General features: G+C 47.9%; 5 protein-coding genes across 5 annotated transcripts; 3 read left to right on the top strand and 2 right to left on the bottom strand.

Moving 5' to 3' along the window:
* Positions 1-696: 696 nt before the first annotated feature.
* ste7 (MAP kinase kinase Ste7) lies at positions 697-2,601 on the top strand (the record flags this gene model as incomplete). Its single annotated transcript, XM_056613817.1, has 4 exons — positions 697-987; positions 1,054-1,211; positions 1,284-1,821; positions 1,885-2,601. 4 exons carry the CDS (start codon positions 697-699, stop codon positions 2,599-2,601), a joined length of 1,704 nt encoding a protein of 567 aa, XP_056478858.1.
* Positions 2,602-5,106: 2,505 nt separating this feature from the next.
* N7532_001324 (uncharacterized protein) lies at positions 5,107-5,654 on the bottom strand (the record flags this gene model as incomplete). The annotated part of the gene is made up of 2 exons (XM_056613818.1): positions 5,107-5,568; positions 5,643-5,654. 2 exons carry the CDS (start codon positions 5,652-5,654, stop codon positions 5,107-5,109), a joined length of 474 nt encoding a protein of 157 aa, XP_056478859.1.
* Positions 5,655-11,581: 5,927 nt separating this feature from the next.
* On the bottom strand, positions 11,582-12,701 carry N7532_001325 (isoflavone reductase; the record flags this gene model as incomplete). The annotated part of the gene is made up of 4 exons (XM_056613819.1): positions 11,582-11,990; positions 12,063-12,137; positions 12,197-12,430; positions 12,490-12,701. The coding sequence occupies 4 exons, from the start codon at positions 12,699-12,701 to the stop codon at positions 11,582-11,584; spliced, it is 930 nt and encodes a 309-aa protein (XP_056478860.1).
* A 3,244-nt stretch (positions 12,702-15,945) lies between these two features.
* Positions 15,946-16,824, top strand: N7532_001326 (aminoglycoside phosphotransferase family protein; the record flags this gene model as incomplete). The annotated part of the gene is made up of 1 exon (XM_056613820.1): positions 15,946-16,824. The coding sequence occupies one exon, from the start codon at positions 15,946-15,948 to the stop codon at positions 16,822-16,824; it is 879 nt and encodes a 292-aa protein (XP_056478861.1).
* A 741-nt stretch (positions 16,825-17,565) lies between these two features.
* Positions 17,566-19,833, top strand: N7532_001327 (putative dynamin GTPase; the record flags this gene model as incomplete). Its single annotated transcript, XM_056613821.1, has 4 exons — positions 17,566-18,263; positions 18,316-18,985; positions 19,031-19,558; positions 19,612-19,833. 4 exons carry the CDS (start codon positions 17,566-17,568, stop codon positions 19,831-19,833), a joined length of 2,118 nt encoding a protein of 705 aa, XP_056478862.1.
* Positions 19,834-21,117: the final 1,284 nt, after the last annotated feature.

A 21,117-nucleotide genomic window follows, 5' to 3' on the forward strand; every position in this document is an offset into this window, starting at 1 on the left:
CTGTCTGTGGCTGATGGGAGGCTGTTGTAACGCTAGCCCCGAAGTGGTAACCACCTGTGGCGCGGATTTTATTTATCACGTGACGGGTCTCGTCCGCTGCCGCCAGCGTAAACGTTTGTGCCTGAATCTGACTGCAGGATCCAGCCAGAAATTCCATGCACCGACGTAGGACTTGTGCAGGTCCGAGTGCTCAAGATCTTAGGCTAGCCCGGTCAGTTTGTACGAAATGATGTAAACCCTTTCTTTCTTTCTTTTTTTTTTTTGTTTTCGTTTTGAGAGCGCGGATCGACTGGACCAAGAGGGATTTTCCGAGGAACAGGTCCTATGGGGTCAAGACTAGTGGAGCAAGCAGGAACACCTGTGTTTCAGCGATAGTAAGGCCTTCAAGCATCACCAAAGCCCCCCTTCTTCCCAACGATCCTGCATCTTCCACCCTGCTCGATTTTAGGCGCCGACAGCCATCCCCTCGGTCTTGTTGGCCCAGTCGATGCGCCCGCCAGGCCCAATCAGCGCCGCCAAGAACACATCTGAAGGTGATATCGGGTTCCCCGCCGCTAGTTCGCGCTTCTCCCTCTTCCATCAGCGCGGTCGCTCGGTCTTGCGCTGAGTCCCGAACCCCCTTTGTTTTGAACACTCTTTGTTTTTCTCTCTGTCTCGTCTTCGATCTCGAATTGCACAGTCTTCCTCACCAGCGCCATGGCCGACCAGTTCAAGGCCCGGACGTTGAAACGCAAGAACGTTAAAGGTCTCGCCCTCAATGCGACCCCCAAGCCCGCTGCCTCCAATCCCTCCGACGGTGATGCCCAAGTCCCCGGCGCTGTGGGAAATTCAGATGGCAACCGCACAGATACCCTGGAGATCGGTCTTGAATTCCGACTCGATCTTCGCAGTGAGGACCTGGTAACTCTGAAAGAACTGGGAGCCGGCAATGGAGGCACCGTTTCCAAGGTGATGCACGCATCGACCAAGGTCATCATGGCCCGAAAGGTGAGTGTCTGGGCTGTTATTTTTGTCATCTTGATGAAACACTTCTGGGCTAACCCCTCTTCTTAGATTATCCGGGTCGACGCCAAAGAGAACGTGCGAAAACAGATTCTACGGGAACTTCGAGTGGGACATGAATGCAACTCGCCCAATATCGTCACCTTCTACGGTGCCTTCCAAAACGAAGCTAGAGACATTGTCCTGTGTATGGAATACATGGATTGCGGGTAAGTTGCCGCATATAGCCGATGATTACGCTCTCCCTCCCACGTCGGTGGCTAACACGCTGCGGAACACAGATCTCTCGATCGCATCTCGAAGGATTTCGGCCCCGTTCGGGTCGATGTGCTGGGTAAAATCACAGAATCAGTTCTCGCCGGTCTTGTCTACCTTTACGAAACCCACCGGATCATGCACCGTGATATCAAACCATCCAATGTTCTGGTAAACTCTCGTGGAAATATCAAGCTTTGCGACTTCGGTGTGGCTACCGAGACCGTCAACTCCATCGCCGATACTTTCGTCGGGACCTCGACATATATGGCCCCAGAACGTATTCAGGGAGGTGCTTATACGGTTCGCTCTGACGTATGGAGTGTCGGCTTGACTGTCATGGAACTGGCTGTCGGACGATTCCCATTTGATACTTCGGAATCCGCAGCAGGAGATCGGGCCAGTGCTGGCCCCATGGGTATTCTGGACCTGCTTCAGCAAATTGTTCACGAGTCTGCCCCGAAGTTGCCCAAGAGTGATGCTTTCCCGCCCATCCTCCACGACTTTGTTGGAAAGTGTCTACTAAAGAAGTCTGAAGAGCGTCCGACTCCGCGAGAGCTTTATGTATGCCGTTTGTCCACCCGTGTTGAAAAAGGAATACACAGCTAACCGATTTCGGAATACCAGGACAAGGATGCATTCTTGCAAGCAGCGAAGCGCACGCCGGTCGACCTTCAAGAATGGGCTATCAGCATGATGGAACGCCACAACAGGAAGTCTTACCTCCAACCCCCGGCCCCGAAGTCTCTCAAAGAAAACCAAACACCCACTTCGACTTCATCTTCTGCCGCCCAAACTCCAATCCCTGCGCCAATCTCCAAGCCGCCGCCACCCCCGATCAGCAAAACCGCTCGAACCCCTCAGCCCCAACAATCTCCGTACCAAAAATACCCCAGCATAGGCACAGGCGACATCCCACTCAATGTCGCCAGTGACGTCCCGGCATCATCAAACCGGTACTGCGGACATTCTCCCCAAGTCCAAGTCCAGCAATACCCCCAGCAATCTTCCTACGCCTCATCTCGCTCTGCGAAATCGCCACCCCCGCCCTCTCTAGAGCACCTCTCCTTAGAAACACGGGACGATGACCCTCGATCTGGCCGCCGTCCAAACAGAAATCACCTCGGGGATCCCGTGTCCGCGGTTGAAGCTCCATCTCGTCCCTTTATGAGCCCTCGTTCCGTCAGTTCGAACAATACCAAATCCCGCACGAACCTCCATCAAACAGCTGCACTCCCCATTCGTGCCGCTCCTCCACCATCAGGTCCTCCCCCGCCACCTCCCGTCTCGGCAGGCGGAAATTGGCGTGGATATCCTGGTTGCACACCTGGTGCGACCTCCTAAACGGTGTAGACTAGGTTAGTCATGGAATTTTATCGGATGGGAATGAGAGTACGAGAGCAAATGATAACGAACTGGTCTGCAGTACTATCAAGGTATGTGAAGAGGACACGGATACGATATGCCCCGTATTGAATCTGAAATGACTTCCGCGCGATGTATGGCGATGTCTACTTGCATGTGCACGATTTCTATTTTTCCACTACTTCAGCCCACATCGAATATTTTTCCTTTTCTATTTCATTGTCAAGTTCGCCAGACAATTGTACTGTGCACCCAGTTTGTCACTCTTGTCATTCACATTCCTCGCAACCCCATGCCGAGTCTAAACCATGTTGTACATTTATTGCAGATGGCCCTGATGAAGCGGAAAGCATCAAAATTAGGCTGGGGATTTTCCGAACGCACCTCCCTCCCCCCTTCTTCCTGTCCATCGATGGATTATTCTCTTTTGTTTCCCATTCTTCCCTCTTCAATTATATTCCCCAACCATGGACACTTCCTTCATTCCTTTCCATTCATTTCCTTACCTCTTCGTCTGCTTTTTATTTTTTTCCTTCTCGACTTGATCTGACAACGACCACGACCACGAACGATCTTGGCACAACTTGTGATTTGATTTCCTTGCTCCAATATGTTCCTGCATGATCCGGCGTACATAAGTGCAAGATTCTTGATGATATTATTTCAAATTCATTTCTGGTGTTCACTTGGGTCTATTGTAGAGAGCTCTTTGCTACCATATATTAAAGTATGTTTACAACTAATCTCCCTTGTGCCATTCTACATGCCTTCTCTGGGCCTTCGCGGAGATTCGTAATAGGCTAGTGGACACGAAGATGCCCATCGTTGAGGAAAAGCATAGCATGATATGCCTTGTTCTGATCCTTCAAGATCTACATGGTCTGCCCGAATTCCCTGAGGGTTTTAAGACACGATGGAGGGCGTCTTGGGGCGTACCTTAGCGAAGAAGTGTGAGGATAGAGCCGCCAACTCGAGCAGCTTAAGCGACGAAGACTCCCTCTTCTCAAGGCGTCACAGAATTGAAGACGCGAAGAAACCTCAATTAATTTGTTTCAATCCACTTTGAATGAGATCCACTCATGCAATTAATAACTAGAGCAATGTGTATGCTACCTGGGGCGCTAATTTAGATGCATAAGAGTGATTATACTTTTCGGCATTATACCTGGAAAAAAGGGTTTATCATTCGGGCGCAGCCTCTCCATGGCTTTATAACCCCGAATTGTGGGTTCGCTGCGGATGTGAATTGGTGCCGTGACGCAAGAAGGCGCGTAATATATGGATGGTCTGAAGAGAGAGAGAGAGGGCTAGAAGGGGAAGGGAGAAAGAAAGAAGAACAAAGAAACCAACAGCAACGGCAGCAACAGCAACGGCAGCAACAGCAACGGCAGCAACAGCAACGGCAGCCACAGCAGCCACAGCATGTAAAAGAGAAAATTAAAAATTAAAGATTAGGAAGAAGACGGGGAATTCTTCTGTTACAACTAGAATATGAGGACCTGTGAAAATGACGCCGAAAATGACCACTTTTGACGCCAGAAACGGCTTCCTTTCCACCCGTAACTTTGAATGTCCAGCCGTCCCTTGACCGCCCACTTCCCTGTAACACCACTATTCTGCACCCACCTAGCACTGTTAGTCATCCTCCGGTCCTGATGTTGACGCTCGACTTGCACAGTTGTTCCCCTCGTTTCCACTGGCGACCAAGACGACGCCGAAAATGGCTCCCCTTCGACTGAATCTAAGTCCCCTCCCTTTTCGCCCAGTTTATTTGAGCGCCTATAAGATGCTTCGCCTTCCCTCCCTTCCGGTGTCCTCGCACCTCCCATTCTCTCATCCTCGTTGCCCACGCCTCAAGCCGACCTTGACGTTGTCGTTTCCCATATCACGAATTTTCCACCCTGGTCTTTGTATCTGACCTCCTCCGTGGCACCTACGCCTGTACATCCAGCTCAAACTGATGAGCACCAATACTGGACCGATCCCATTCTTTGCGAGGAAACTCGAGCCAGACTGGAGCATTTTCGCAGTCTTGGATGGCTCCCTCCAAACTTTAAGCCAAAGACCTTAGAAGGCATCGCTGTCATCGAACGTTATTGGCGAAAGTGAGTGCTCACTTGGTCGGGAAAAGTCTTGTGACTGAGAATAACACGGGAATAGATATTGCATTCAATCGAACGAGGATTATGTGGACTTTCTTCTTTTGGAGGATCAGACGATCTACATGAACTTTTTTGATTGGATGTTCAAAACATCACGAAAGAAACTGCTTCAGTCATATGATGAATACTGGCGACGCCTTTGTCAATACTTCGAGCTATTCGCCCGTCGCCGCGTCGGTGAGAATGCCCGTCAACAGATGCGACGAGTAAGTTATATCCTGTCTGTTCCTAAACAGAGTATGCTTACCTTGGAAAAGGGTTTCTCGAAGGTGTATTCCCAGCCGAGCGCAAAATTTCCCGACGAACAAAGGACAAAAATACTCTAGATGTGGATGCTTTTGGTGTGATTTACCGGCATCACTGGGTCCATTCGAGATTCTTTCGTCACGGGAGCATGATTGTTCAGTTTGCTACAGTCCAGCTCTGGTCCGCCATTACAGGCACGCGACCTGGCGTCTTGCTTCCTCAAGACACCTCGTCGCCTGGCAATCCAGTTTTGGGCAAACGCAAACGGGATGACACCTTCCAGAGTGATCTTCCAAAGCACATTTCCTTGAAACATCTTCCGGACTCGGTCTGCTATCGCGATATCGAACTTTTCTACCTGAAAGACCTTCAAAGTAAACGTGATGTCCTCTGTGCCATCATCGAGTTTCGCAATCTCAAAGGTCGACCGGAAGGCGCTGATGGGTAAGCTGAAATTTTGATTCGAACTTCTCATGAACCAACTTCGATACTGATCCTTGCCAACAGAACTAAATTCTTCATGCACGGCGATTATCAACTGGCATATTGCCCGATATCTCAGATCATTGCGTTCGCTTTCCGCGATGGAGCTTTTGCCAATGACGACCTCACACCAGAGCTCATTTGGCGGCTACGAGTTCCAAGAGGCAATTCATCTCTTCCCCTCCGGTGGAAGCCCGAGGTTCTTAATGTGCCTCTCCTTCGACGTCTTGAACGTACTCCATACGGCTACAGACTCGATGGGTCTTTGCCAATGACCTATGATTCAAGTCGGCAGGCGCTCAAGGAGTTGGGTCGAGATGCTAGATTTGAAGACGATATTGGGCATTACAATTACCGCCGCTGGACGGCAAATGAAGTCAACAGTATGTCACTTGCTGAACGCGATATGATGGATTCATTTTCGCCATGATAGATGGGATTACTCGCAACGGAGCTGACTATCTACTCGCAGAAAATTTTACCAGCCAGGAGCGACAAAGGGTGCTAGGGCAATCTGGTGACGCGGTGTTTGAAAAGCATTACCAATCACAATTTATTGCGCGCGACCTTCAACATGTCGTTCCTCTTCGGCCCTCCCAAGAAGGTCTGGTAAGCTTCGCTGGGAGCATGCTTAGGAAGAGAGATTTATCGGCACCATCTGATCTTACCGAAGCTCATAAACGTGCTATTTGCCAAAACCCTGAAATTCTGCAACTAAGACGCGAGAAAAGAGAGCTTATGGCGGAGATGCGGTCCGTGGCTGGCACAATCAAGAACGCCCGTGACACCTTTCCACATCTCTTCCAAAGGCATGAGACTGTCAAAAAAGACCTGGCCAAACTTCGGAAAACATTGGCGATCGAAACTCGCGAGACAGCCAGAAAGGACTATTTTAATAATGCTCCCGTGCTTGAAGTTAACCGACAGATCAAGCAAATGCTTCTCGGCGAATCTGATGTTGAGGAACGCGATGCTGATAGTTCCGCTGAAGAAGACTGGGAGCTCCCTATCCCGGACTACGTATTTCCTGAACGAGCTCGGCTTGTGGAGAACTTTTACGGTCCTGAGGCAGAAGATTTTGACGAGGACAAATTACTTACTCGACTCATCCAGGTTACCAAGGACATGGTTGCACTTCTACAGCTTTGCGAACCGAGCAGGCGAGGCAATCGAGTTAATTGGAATCTCGATGAGGAGGGAAATAGACCTATTGAACAGTCCGAACAACTGGCGTCTTTTGAAGAGGATGCTCAACAATGTCCAACTGATGTTTGCATCATCTGCTGTGGTGAATCTCGTCGCTCAGCATCGAATCCTCCGCATAAATTTCCAGCCAAGCGAAAAGATTCTCTTCGCCGTCATCTCATTGACGCCCATTTCCTTCATGTGCACGACGGCATCAGCTGCACTTGGGCAGCCTGCAGCCATGTGCCAAAGTTCGCCAAAGTCACTGAGTTTCTGGCTCATGCCGCCAAAGTGCACACATATGATGTCAATGTCAAACTTTGCCATCTCCCAGAAGAGTCACGGCCTGTTTGCGGCGCCATTACACCCGTTGACAGCTCAGAGGTATCTTCGGAATCCGAAGCTCGATCAAGGACTGAGACTCCAGCCTCCTCTGTCGGCTTTGAGATAACGAATATCGACCCACGCTTGCTAGAACCCCATACTGTCAACACAGAGCCCCCGTCGAACCAACCAGGTACTGATATTCTCATGTCTTCAGTCGGTTCTGGGGTGACAAAAAGCGGTCCATGCTCAACGGAGATTGCTACAAGGCAAAAAATGGCGAAGCGAGCTGCAAAGGCGGCAAGTTCCGAACCAGGGCCCCATCGACAGTATACGACGCGCTCATCTCTACATCGAGACCACTCGGAAGAGCAGCCAGAAGTAAAAAAGCGGGCAAAGGAACGACCCGCCCGCGTCAAGCCTTCGCTGCGTCGGTCGAAGAGACTGAAAAGTTAATAATCGCGTAGCATCGGATGGCGGAATCAGATGTGAGTGATAGGCTAATTTGAGATTATTGGCGTATAATATGTTCTAGTATGACAATAAAGGTTTCATGAAACTAGTCTCATGGCTCGAGAGGATCGAAGAACAAATCGGGCCTGTGTTAATTGTCACAAAGCTATCAAGGATATTAGGCTAGAGACTTGAATCACAGGCGATTAAAAGAACTGTAGCTGAAGCCTGTTGACATGTAACCTAAAACTGAAGTCTGCACATATGAGACTACGTACTAGGGCTCGGTAACACCGAGCCAAGGGCGGTAGACACAGAGTCAGAGACCCAGCAGATTCCAAGACCATGGTCTCAAGACCTGCCAGGCCAATAGACCGCCCACTAGCGCCCCCTACGATTTTGAGACCCGCACAGCCGTAAGTCTCAGACGTAAGGAGACCTGGTGAAGGCTATGCTTAGAACTTGACGACAATGTTCCATCAATAGCATCAGATGTTGCCCTTCTCTGGGCGTCCGCTTTCCCCACCTCGGCGGCTGCAACCGCTTCGGCCCGTGTCACCAGAGGACCAACTCCTGGGAGCGACGAAGAGCGTGCCTAGACCATGCCTATGGATCCTGGATTTAAATATGATCTCAGGAACGTGAGGGTCTCCTGATTGCCCACCGGCACCGATATCGTTCCCCAGAGCTACACCATTCACTCCCACAAGCTGTAGGTCCTCTAGGAACTCTGAGTATTACTCCAGTCGTACTTAAGGAAGCTGGGAACTGGATATCGGACTAATTCTCCGCCGTTTCAGGCCAATTATTGTGCGGAAGAAAGTAAATATGACGTAGTGATCAATAGAGGGGTAAAAACAGAACCAGCCGAAGAAACAATCATGATCACCCACATTACTCCTCGGGTCTCAAGGTAGAATGGCACCGCAAACTCCAACTAAAAGCTTGGCACCCAAATCAAAAACCCACCGTCCAAGTCATGTCCCTCATGTCTCGAAGAGGCCTTCAAAGGCTAGTACAGCTTGTTTTGGATGTCGAAGACGGAAAGCCAAAGTAGGTACCCTTTCCCCAGATGGAGAGTATTGACTCACAGCCGCCCCCTCCTCAAAAAAATAGTGCTATGGAGGGATACCCTGCGTGTCGTGTAACCGAGACGGTGCACCTTGTATCATGAATGAAGAGAGCGACGGTCGGCGAAAACTCTCGTACAAACGAAGAATTGCTTCACTAGAACATGACCGCGCTTTGCTTATGCGCTTGATGGAAAGTCTTCGCACCCATGATCAATCGGAAGCCGATAGAATTGTCAGAGCAATCCGCAACGGTGCATCGTTAGCTGAGATGGATTTGGTTCTCACTGCAGGCTCTGGATTGTGCGAACCTCGACGAACGCCAGAAATTCAAGATGTCGGCAATTTAGACACACGGGAATCAGATAGTGGGATATCAGGCGCGCGCCAGACTTATTTGGATCTAAATCAGCTATGTTTGTAGCAGTCATGTTATGCGATGATCAGGGCAGAGGCGCCGACCCGACAACTGACCGAATGGCAAGGCCATACAGCCATGTTACGATAGCTATCTTTATAACGTTTTAATTACCGTATGAAGATACTGGGTCGGCAGTATACTAAGCATAAGAGATATAACGTCATGCAAGATAGTTTTCGAGAGAGAATCAAAGAGAGTACAGAAGTGAAACTGATTTCGAGCGCGTCTGTGCTTGACTTCGTCTTCGAGATTAATTGTTGCGGCTTGCGACCTACACCGACTAAAAAGCTACATGATGCAACCAATGCAAGAAAACGGGTGATATCTGGTTCCATGCTCTCAGGCACGCTATTGATTGCTCCCAGAAATAGTAACCAAAACTCCTAGGGTGCCACCTCACGTTCCCCGGAGCTATACAGTTCACCCCGGGAGCTGTAGGTCCTCTGGGAACTATGATTCTTACTCCTGGGAGCAATCAATGGCCTGCCTGGGAACCATGCCATGGATCGTGGGGTCGAATATGATCCCAGGAACGGGAGGGTCTCGTGACATAAAATGTGGGATCTGGAATGGGTAATCAATATCAGGAATACAATTTAAAATGCGGGCTATAAGTGCGGGCAACAGAAGGAAGAGGTGGTTAACTGGTCAAAAATATCGTGTAGACACTGTTTGAAGAGAGAAATGACGTTGATAAACGATAAAATGCAAGTTACTTGGGAGTTGACTTAACGTTGCTTTCCACGACACATGTCAGTAGATAAACGGAAAATTATCGACTAGCTTATGAGTGTCAACGGGCAAGCAAACTTCCAGCTGGTGATTAAACCAACTAATTGGTTGTCTCAGAAATCTGAGTACAGCCTGGTCGAAAATAATGAATAAATGGAATCTTTCACTCATTTCCTTGTGGTGGTGTTGTTAACGCGTTGCATGTAAAAAAAAATTTTTTTTTGTTATTATGCCGTTTTGTTATCTAACCGTGGGTGAGCATCCCCGTCAGGGCGATTAGTCACGGGTATAATTAGAGTAATTTCAGGATTTACAGCAATAGTATCTCTGGTGAATTCATTAGAGAAATCATTATCTAAAAAATTTTCAATCTTATCTATAACAGTTACAGCTTTGGCCAAAAGAAAAACTAGGAAACCAGTATGTTTTTGGGCACTGAATATATTTTCACGCAAAACTCCATGATAATGCCAAATATATCAGCCCCAGCACTGTAGAGTGTCTATAGTAATTCTAAATCTATATTGATGTCAACCACAGTCTCCAGCCAAAACCACTCGAATCCCAAATATTTGATCAATCCCAAATCTATATATTCCAATATAGAAACTGTATTCTCCGCCACATACCCAACAGACATAGCCCACAGACTTTGCCTGTCCGGTAGGGGTAAACAGACTGTAAGAATTGAGGGTTTTCTACAGATGGCCGATGGCCGGCAATCACTCCATCACCAACGCGTGCGCTAGCTCGGTCCGATGCGACACTGACCGTGTCCATGTCGCGCATGTCGATCAGAATCCCCCTGTGGACTACGGAGCGGCCAAAGAAGTCGTGACCGCCTGAGCGAACAGCAAAGGGGATCTTTTGTTCGGTGCAAAATTGAACCAAGTGTGACCTCTTCTTCTGTCCGTGGTCGGGCGCAGACCAGTGGTTCCTTTTTCAGCGCATGGTTGTATAGTTCGAGACAGTCTTGATAGTGCCTGCCTTCAGTGTATACCGAGAGGCTCGGCATGAGATGCCGCAAGCGGTCTTCGACAGATGACTGACTGATTGGCATATTTAATAAGGGGCGCTTTTTGTCAACGGTCAGGGGCGGAAGACTGGTTTTGCGATATGGTCGGGAGGTAGATTAGGGGTCAATATGTTGTATCAAGGTATGATTTCAGCATTGGCAACCTAGGCTCGGTAATGACGACAATAGCATAGCATAAGTTATAGAATGCATGTTTGGTTAACTAGTGGCTGTGTCCATGGGAACCCTGGAACTTCTTCACTCTATGTTTTCCGTTTCTGGACAGATCGCGAGGGTCTGTCCCACCCATCTGACTAGCGTCCCCGTTTGACGTGCTTGCCCCACCCGATATTGATACTGATGACGACAAGCCCCACCTCGAGAGTTAACGAGAAAGGTGAACGCCGCGTACTCTTTGATGTAGGCAGCTCAAACTCTACTTGACGCCTCCGCATCTCAGCCGTCTTGAGAGGCCTGACCTACCTGGCTCGAAGAACCAACAGTATTACTGAAACAAACGGCATTTCGGCAGCTAGAATACACACCTCTCCATAGTCCGATCGCTGGGTAGGAAAGAATGTCTGCGCTGAGGGAAACAGGCTGTGCTTAAAGCAGAATTGCAGCCAGCCAATTCTATACCCGCTGCTCCGTCCCCGGGAGATATAGTCCAATGTAATATCTATCTAATGTCTTAGATACGCGTCTTTTTATGCTGACAGTCGGAAGAGGAAGAGCAAAAATAATCAATTGTGGGAGCATCGGCAAATTATCCGTAAGCAAGAGGCAGCAGCGTTTGCGCTGTGGTTCGCACATGCATACTGAGCTGTGAGGTCGTGCGCAAGACTAGTAGTATATGGTAATACATGTCTCAGAGCATCTTTTTTAGGTACTCCAATACATGATCGGGTAGAGCTCTATAGCTTTCCAATCTTCCTCCTATGACAAGGTCCTCTAAACTTGCTTTCCTGTAGTCCTTAACTTCCCATAAATCATCGGGAAGCATCTTCATCATTTCTCCCGTTCCCCAGATCTTGCGGCAATAGGCCGGGACAGCGAGATTACTCTCCCTGCTGATACAATCCTCGATCGTTCGATTGACTTCCTCTAAGCTTCGTGTCGCAATAGAGGGGTCTCTGCCGTTCTTCTCTTTCATGATCGCAGCAATTTCCATGCCTGTTGGTGCAAGCTCTGACAAGGTGATGGTCCGGTTCTGTATAGTGCGTATAGGTCTGGTGGTAAATATGTCGACGTACGCAGCTGCTACGTAGTCCTTGGTGCTACAAGGAATTAGTTTAATCAGACCAAAGGGATTATTTAGATGAGGAGTCTCTGGGTGAAATGTTACGCACCACATAGTGACTTTTTCGCTAGCAGAGTTGCCGGTGTAGACCAATATGTTATTCTGCAAATCAATACCCACAGCCCTATAATTTGTGAAAGTCAGTTACGGATAAACATCCCGAGTGGCCGGTTGATGACTGACGTTGTACTTAAGGTGAATTCAGCGAAATTTCCAACGTGGATGACGGAGGTAGGAATCCCAGCATCCTTAGAAGCCTCTTCGACTTTCGCTTTTGCCTTCATACAGGGCATGCGCATTCCCTGCTCACAATATCGCAGACAGAAATCCGAAGGGGAGAAAAGCTGGACATTAGTCCTAGGGATGGCTTTCACAAAGCCATACTGTCTGTCGGTACCCTCGTCTCCAACAAGAGAACTGAGAAGTCCATTAGCATAGATTCAAAAGGGTACAGATGCGCAGTAGCCCTGACTGACATCACAATGTCTATATCTTGCAAGGCACCAACCAAAGCGTCTTCATCAAGAACGTCGACTTCAATCTTTCTCACATGATCGGGGAGATTGGAAGTATCCGAGCTAGGGCGATGCAAAACAGTAATTGGAGCTCCCGAGGCAATCAGAGCAGCAACAACTCGAGAGCCAACGAATCCACGGTGACCATAGACAGCAATACGGTTGAAGGCCATGATTTGAAAGACAAGAGATGTCTGGAAAAGAATGTTCAATCGGTGTAGAAAGCTGTTGGGATAGGGCCGGTTTGAAAACTTATATCAAAATAAAGAATTTCGAGCTCTGAAAATATGATCTTATATAACTCCCGACAAAAAAAAACTGTGGGTTCCAAAGAAATGAGCGTGAGTCACCTTACCCACTTTGTACAAAACTTTCGAGTATAAATTCGAGTAGCCGGCCCACTTCGTATAGGTCCACTTACACTGAAGCGCGGACCCCGGCCGCAGCTCACAGATCCGACAAGACCAACAGGTTTTCTGTAGGGCCTTTAACTCTCTAGCTCACGAGACTAACTTATTACGTTATTGGAGAATGCCTAGCTAGAGCTACGTAAACCAGGTCGAGCTTACAAAGCATTACATTATTCGCGGGGTATCCGTGCCACGACCGACCAAAAAGCTAAGAGAATCTTCAGCTCCGAAAAAGACCAAGAAGGAGGTTCGCAATTTAGCCCAAGGAGGAAAATAGCTTACCCTAAGGGGAATAGATTGGCCATATGCCCCTATAAGGTTAATTTTGTGGTGGAATCATTTTACGTAATAGTGATCGTCGCTTCGCAAGGGCACAGGAAGATATATATAGCTTATCCACGTAATAAAAGTTCCCTATTTGGGCCATTTCGCGAGGTTGTGGGATCCGTCTCTATTAGTCGGCGTTATATTTCCTCGGCTTAAGAGTTTCCACCAACGACAGTTCAGGCTCGCAAGCGTGTATCTTGTTTACGAATGAGTTGTCGGCACTTTGACTAATCGGAAGGTGATACAGTATACACAGCACTTCAACCATGGAACTAGACTGGAGGTTCCATTTCCATTTTCAGTATTTGCCATTGAGTTGTTTTGACATCAGGTAAGTTGTTTCCCAGACAGTTTAGCAGGCATTGCCGAGATAGTTCCAAGAAGTGCGCAGTCTGCAATAGTGCGTGTAGCACTTTTAAAGGAGTTGATACGTAGATACCAGTGGATGCAGAAACTAGCCCAGACTCACGTTGGACGTTATATATTTTAATCCTAATATAAATTGCCATTAGCAGGATAATATATCTGTACATATTATTAGACCATAGGAAGTTAGTATAATTCTAGGGGACCCATGGTTGCGTAATATTAATAAATAATACTTAGCTAGGGAAGGATATCTAGATATCTTTACTAAGAAGGGTAAGTAAATAAAATACTAGAACTACGTAAATAGCATAATTAGACCTATCGAAATATCATCCGCTTGATATCCTGGTCAACAACGTTGGTATAATTGGGGCAGGTGGCCCAGCAACGACTGTCAATATGAGCGATTATGATGCAGGAATGCGGGTCAACGTCAACTCCATGGTTCTTATGACCAAGTATGCGATTCCGCACAAGGAAAGAAATGAGGTGGGCAGTACAAGGGTTCCAATGTCAACCTGTCGTCTATCGCTGGCCTGAGAGGTGGTTCGCCAGATCTGATGTACGCGACATCGAAAGGAGCTATAATAAATATGACGAGAGCGATGGCAGCACAGCATGCGGCGCAAGGTATTCGAGTGAATTGCGTCTGCCCTGGAATGGTGTATACCCCTATTGTATACGTGGGCGGCAGGATGAGTGACGGGATGCGAGAGCATCGAAAAAATCAGTCTTAGCTAAAGACAGAAGGCTATGGGTGGGATATTGGAGCTGCAGTCCGGTTCCTAGCTGGTGATGAAGCTCGGTGAGTATGTTTGGCTTTCTCAACTTACTGGGACAGAATACTATAGTCCGGAGGAATGTCGGATTATTTTCCGAGAAAGATGCCACTCCCAACATCGCCTCGACATAAAAGGCCAGACCTCGCCCTTTCGACCTCTCCTCTCCTTCTTGCCCTCCCTAGAACTCCTCTATCTTACACTCATCGCCGCCCCTTTCTTTCCCTCTCGCCCCCAGTGACCACTGCGCCTTGACTTACAGCCCGACGCACTGCCCCTTTCATTTTACTGGAGATGCCGCTCGATCCGACGCCCAGCTCGTTCTCGCTCCTTGGGTTGGAATGGTAATTGCACAGGAGCAGAACCACTGGGATGATCCGGCCCGCAGCGGCATCGAGGGGCTTCGGTTCGATACTCCTACTCCTTCCCCAAGGGAGTGACTGTGTACCACGCTACGAAGCTATCTAGTTTTCCTCTGCCAGTGGGTTTTAGGGTTTTAGGGTTTAAGTCAAGTGCACTGAATGGACTTTGGAGCGAGCCCTACCTGCTATTAGAGCAAACGGGCTTATTATTCAACAATAGACCATACTGTGGTTTGGTGCCCATTATTGGCCGCTGGTGACAAGCTGAAGGACACGATTCTTTTATTGATCTTTGTTTTGTTTTGGCCCTGGCTGCTGGTATATCCATCGCCTTTTCTTTAAAGCAATGACAGCATGAGGCCATACGATGTTCTGCTTTCTGGGTTTCATTGTCCATGTTGGCTGCCTACCTGGCTGCCTACCAGTGCTTTCCCTTGCTGTTTATCCTCTGCTACCATGTGCTGCTCGTTTTTGAATGTTCTTGGCTGTTGCTACCTTTGTTTCGAGTAGTGGTAAACCATGAATGAATGTCTAATCCCTGTTTGCGACTTTTTTTAAAGATACCAAGTCCTGGGAGCTGATAAGCGCAAAGTAGGTAGACTTGGACTGTACTTCGTAGGAATGTGCATAGATATAGATACTTGTAAGTACTGGTACGGCCACACTACCTATCTACCTATCTAGGAAACCAACATATATGAGGTGTATGCTTGCGTTGCTTGTCTAGCCAAGTCCTATCTCCTATCTAGTTTGTGGAAAGAAATATGTGTACAAGGCATCCCATCCCTCCAAGTCACGTGCTAGTTAGAAAGTATTGTTGGAACCCTGATATTAGTTATGCCCCTTTGGGCGCTGACTACTCCCGGACTTTCCCTCTTTTGTACTAGTCCGCTGGATTATTGTTGTTCCGTTCCTATTGTGTACGTAATCTCTCAAACCCCCCTTTAGATTGGCAGAATCCAGGGGGATAGTGGAACAAGACCTTTCGCACCATTCCATTGGCCACTGCATTTGTACCCACCACCGAGATCCGACAAGTATCAACTCGGAAATCACATAATCTTGCACTAGCCTAAAAAGGGTATCTCTGATAGGAACTTTTGCAGCACTGGGCTGCATCCTCAAGTTGGCATCAACTGTTCCGTTCCGTGAGACGTCGCCCATCCAACTATGCATTTCTCCCTTCCTTATTATCGGGATGCTGGTCAATTACCAGGGCCTCTTCCTGATCAGAATGAGATTGAACAGGCAACACAAACCCTCCCCAAGAGATCAGATTACGGTGGGCGCATAGTCGTTATCAGAGAGAAATATGTTGTGAAATATGGCCCGCTCGTGACCGAAAACGAGGGATATGCTCTAATATTTGTTGAAAAACGGCTCAACATCGCAGCGCCACGACTTTACGCCATGTACCGCGATCGGGACATCCTGTATATCGTCATGGAATACATCCCCAGCATTTCTCTAGGGATGGCGTGGCCTTCGCTCACTGAGGCAAATAAAAATTCGATTGTTGGGCAACTGCGATGCATCTTTGATCAGATGAGAGCGCTGTCATCGCCCGGATTTTATGGCAGCGTCAACCGAGGCCCCGTTCCCCATAGGTATTTCTTTTCTCGTGAAAAGGACGCTGCTGTTACCGGTCCGTTTCAGACGGAAGAAGAATTCGGAAAAGCCATCGCACTTCGCTCCAAAACTATGTGGAGCGAATCTAATGGTCATAGCTTTCTCTCCGACTATCTTGCTCGCCACCTCCCATTGGCACTTCGCAATCATCCACCTGTATTCACCCACGGAGATCTCTCCAGGGAGAATGTTCTTGTCCGAAAAGTCGTGAATTCTGTCACAAATGAAGAAGAGTATGAAGTAGCTGCTCTTGTGGACTGGGAAGCGGCTGGATGGTATCCTTCGTACTGGGAATACTCTCATATCTTCCCCCTGTTGCAGTGGGTTGACGACTGGCCAGAATATGTTGAGAAGATTCTCGATCCCTTGCCGCTGGAGAGTGCCATGATGCGAGTTGTCTTTAGTGATCTGGAGTTTTAGAGCGAGGTAATACCATGTTGACCCTGGTGTCTTTGCCCGGTCACGATGAAAGGGTTGATCCATTCCAACGCCAAATATGCAAAGCATCGCTTCGTGCTTAGAATCTTATCGAATGAAAGAAATTTGATAATATGGAAGTTTTTCTTTCTTCTTGCTTCGCGAGAATGAAGTCTAGAATGTCCAAATGTAGCATGTTGTACATACTGGGCCGAATGTCGAGGCCGAGCAATCTGTCAATATGAAATAGGAACGGTGACATGATCGTCATTCTTATAGTAGTGATCCCTATCACTGAACCATTCACAAAGCGATCGAATGATATACTGACGATGTTATTGGTCTCGCTATTGCATGCAAGATTCCTTCCGCGAAGGGTAACATTCGGATGCCTGACCTCGGCCTCAAAGACCATAATTCTTCAGCCACAAGTATCCTCCGTCCATTCCAGACTTCCCCAAGGTAGTGTGATATTTGTCGGAGCAGTACAAATTACACTAAATCCCACCATTTTGGAAATACCATTGGTTCATATTCTTCCCTCGACCGTGGCATATCGCCAACCCTTGCTTGCAGTTACAGTCAATCTGATTGGGTCTGTTGGATGCTGGCTCAGAATGCGTCCAGCAATTACGGGCAGAAAAACGATAAATAGGACGGAACGAACCAACCGGTTATCAACAATCACCCCCTTATTTCTGAATTTATCACCGATTCTATAAAGAATCCAAAATGCGAACCACCATGCCTCTTGACGAGGACGGAGATTCAAGTGATGTGGACAGAGGGAAGGACAACCCTGGACTCAGTTCGGCAAAATCATCCAAAAGACTTAATCAGATTGACTGTGTTCGAGCCAACGGGGTTGGCGATCATATCGCGCTCCCTCAGTTGGCAGTGTCTGGTGATCAGTCGGCTGGAAAAAGCTCTGTTCTCGAAGGTATCACCGGATACCCTTTTCCTCGCAAGGACGGACTCTGTACACAGTTTCCTACCGAGATAGTACTGCGCCATGACACTCAAGTCAGTTCGATGACTGCAAGCCTTCTGCCTAGTCAATCTCGTTCTCCTGAGGAGAAGAAAAAGTTCGCGGGATTTCAACGAGAATTTCAAGATTTCAACGAATTACCAATGATAATCCGCGAAGCTTCCTATTATATGGGGGTTCGAGGATTCAGCGAACTTGTCGATGCACCTGGTTTCGCTGCGGATGTTCTTAGACTCGAATTGGTCGGCAATACGGGGCTTCATCTGACTTTGGTTGATCTGCCGGGATTGATATCGGTCTCGGAGGACGAGGAAGACGTTGAGATCGTGCAACGTTTGGTTGATTCATATCTGGAGAGCTCTCGTACAATAATACTTGCTGTTATTCCGGCCAGCAGCTCGATGCAGAGACCCAACGCATTATTCAACGAGCGCGTCATTTTGACAAGGAGGAGGTTAGGACTGTAGGGATCATCACGAAGCCCGACCTTATCAACAGCAACACAGAAGAAAGAGTGGCTCGCTTGGCGAAAAACCTGGATCGCACAAAGTTGAATCTTGGCTTCTTTCTCGTCAAAATCCCTCCCCGGACGAATTAGTGGACGGAATCAGTTTTCAGCAGCGCCATCGGGTAGAAATGGAGTTCTTCTCCAGTCAACGTTGGAAGGCCCAGGGAATTGATTCTACGAGAATTGGGATGAACAATTTACGTTCATTCTTGGAGGAATTGCTGGATAGCCATATCGAGCGAGAGCTACCGAAGGTTCAGCAGGAGGTTCGACATCTATTGCAGCGGGTGGATGATGAAATAATTAACCTTGGGATTGAGAGATCAAACGCAACGCAAGTTCGAGTATTTCTCACTCAGATCAGCACTGAATTCTATGGAATTGTCAAGAATGGCCTTGAGGGAAACTACGATAGCTGGGACGGCGATTTTTTTGCAACTGGTCCGGAAACTTGCCGTCTGCGTGCTGCGATCCATAGAGAAAATGAGCACTTTGCCGAATATATGAGGAACCATGGCCAACGGAGAAAAGTTGTCGCTTCTGATTGCGATAAACTGGGAGAGGAAAGCGACGAGGAAAGCGAAGAGAAAAGCAAAGAGGAAAGCGAGGAAGACAAGAATAAAGAGCTTTTGGTTACAGAGAAAGAGATGTTTTCTTGGATTAAAGAGGTGAGCCAAAGTCTCAGGCGAAAAGGTAATCGCTTACGATAACAGATGTATCACCAAACCAGAGGTCGCGAGCTCCCAGGAAATTACAACCATTCTCTCCTTCAACGTTTGTTTCACATCCAATCATGTCGCTGGAAAGAGATCTCTCGAGCCCACATTGAGTCCGTCGTGAGCTTGGTGACTCAGTTTGTGCGCCAGGCCTTGAAGTTCGTGGTAAAGGATGCCGGAGTCTACGATAAATTGCAGAAGCACATTATGACTACGTTCAATGAGAATACCGGCAATGCTCATGGGGAACTCTCCAAGCTCATACAAGATGAAAGAGGTCACCCAATTACCTACAATCACTACTATACTGACAACATTCAAAAAGCGAGACATGACGAAGCGAAGGAAAGCATTCGAACATCAGTCAAGAAAGCAGCTGAATCGGATTGGGGCGGCAATGTTTACTTCAGCAACACTCCTCACGAAATGAATCGAATGATTTTAGCTCTACAGAAACGCGTGGAGGTTAATATGGTTGACAGAGCCTGCTCCGAGGCATTGACCGATCTGAATGCATATTACAAGGTGAGTAGTCTGCATGTCCCGCTGGTCGGCCCGGTTATAATGTGGTGTTTTAGGTTGCCATGAAAACATTTGTGGACAATGTGTGCCGACAGGTGATTGAAAGGCAAATTCTGTCCAAATTGGGAGGGGCATTTCACCCAACAGTTGTGAGTAAGTTTTCAGACGAGGACCTAATGCGTCTCGCTGGCGAGTCACAAAAAACTAGCCGTCAACGTGTTGAGACGGTGCAATTGAAACAGAAGCTGGAGGCAAGTCTACGAGAATTATCCACTTAGTCATACTTTTGTTTTTCTGGGCCTCTTCGGGTGGGGTTTTTTTCCCACTGGGTTTTCCCCCACCCCTGCGCGAATGCGGGAGCAAGTTTATTTCTTTTAGTCGTCCAAAATACTCTTTGTATCTAACTATTTGTATCATTGTTTTTAAATCTATACAGTAGGAACATAGGGCCGTCCCAGTAAGTGCGACACCGTTTTAAGTATTGCGGGTATAAGGTGCAAAAGAAAATACCGTACTCCGAAAGTAGGGACATACTGAGGAGTAGGGACATACTGAGGAGTAGGGACATACTGAGGAGCAGGGACATACCGACAGGTAGGGCCTTACTGGAGAGTAGGGACACACTGAGGAGTAGGGACATACTGGGGAGTAGGGACTTACCAGCGAGTAGGGAGTCCTCCTTCTACCAAGTGCAGATGATCTCGAGCCAGATCCTGCAATCGAGGCCATTGCATCCAAGGAGGCGTGGACCATGCCAGTTTCACAGCCAACAACCAAGGACTATAGTTCATTCCCAAGGATTCCCGCTACGCTCGCTGATGACCCTTATCTAATTCTGAAACCTTGCTGGAATGGGAAACGGAGAAGTTGGATTTCACTACATAGACGAGCAATATACTTTCGAATAAAACAACCTTACCCTCACAGATTGTTTTGCTTCATAGTGAAATTGCTACGATAACCTTTCGATCATAAAACGACTTTGTGCGATTTACGCGAGAGGGCTGACCTTTATCATTCTGGCGAGCATTGCCGTTAGAAGAGCGAGTGCAGTTGCGACGGAAAGTGGATATCTGAGCGAAATATGGGGGAACGTGGTGAAAGTATTCATGGAAACAGTATTTCCAGTAACTTACAGGAACTAATCCCTCGTGGATTTATTTTTCATTACGATTCCACCCTCGAAATGGAGATAAGCCAAGTGTACATCAGTGTGTTTCGAAATAGGGTTCGGGAAATCCTTTCTGTGAGTAACAGTGGTGAAACTGATTTCGATCCACCCTGTAGCAGAAGGGGCGAGACGTCCGTCTGTAAATCTCCCTGTGAGCAGGGAGGACTACTCGCCGGTACCAGTGATCGTAATGGTAAGGAGCCTCTGAACACGTCCAGTTGCTCATCGGCAAGCCCCCTTGATCCTCAAGAGGGATGCGTTCTCCGAGCAGGGTCACCCCGACATACCACTAGACCACCGGTACCATCTCCTGAAGGGGTATTCATGCTTGTATCCTATAAGTGAGGTCGTTGTTGGACCTTGGAAGAGGAGGGTGATTTGAGACGCTTCT

The sequence above is a fragment of the Penicillium argentinense genome, assembly GCF_028826775.1.
Source record: "Penicillium argentinense strain IBT 30761 chromosome Unknown utg000002l_segment0_segment0, whole genome shotgun sequence".
Lineage (NCBI taxonomy): Eukaryota > Fungi > Ascomycota > Eurotiomycetes > Eurotiales > Aspergillaceae > Penicillium > Penicillium argentinense.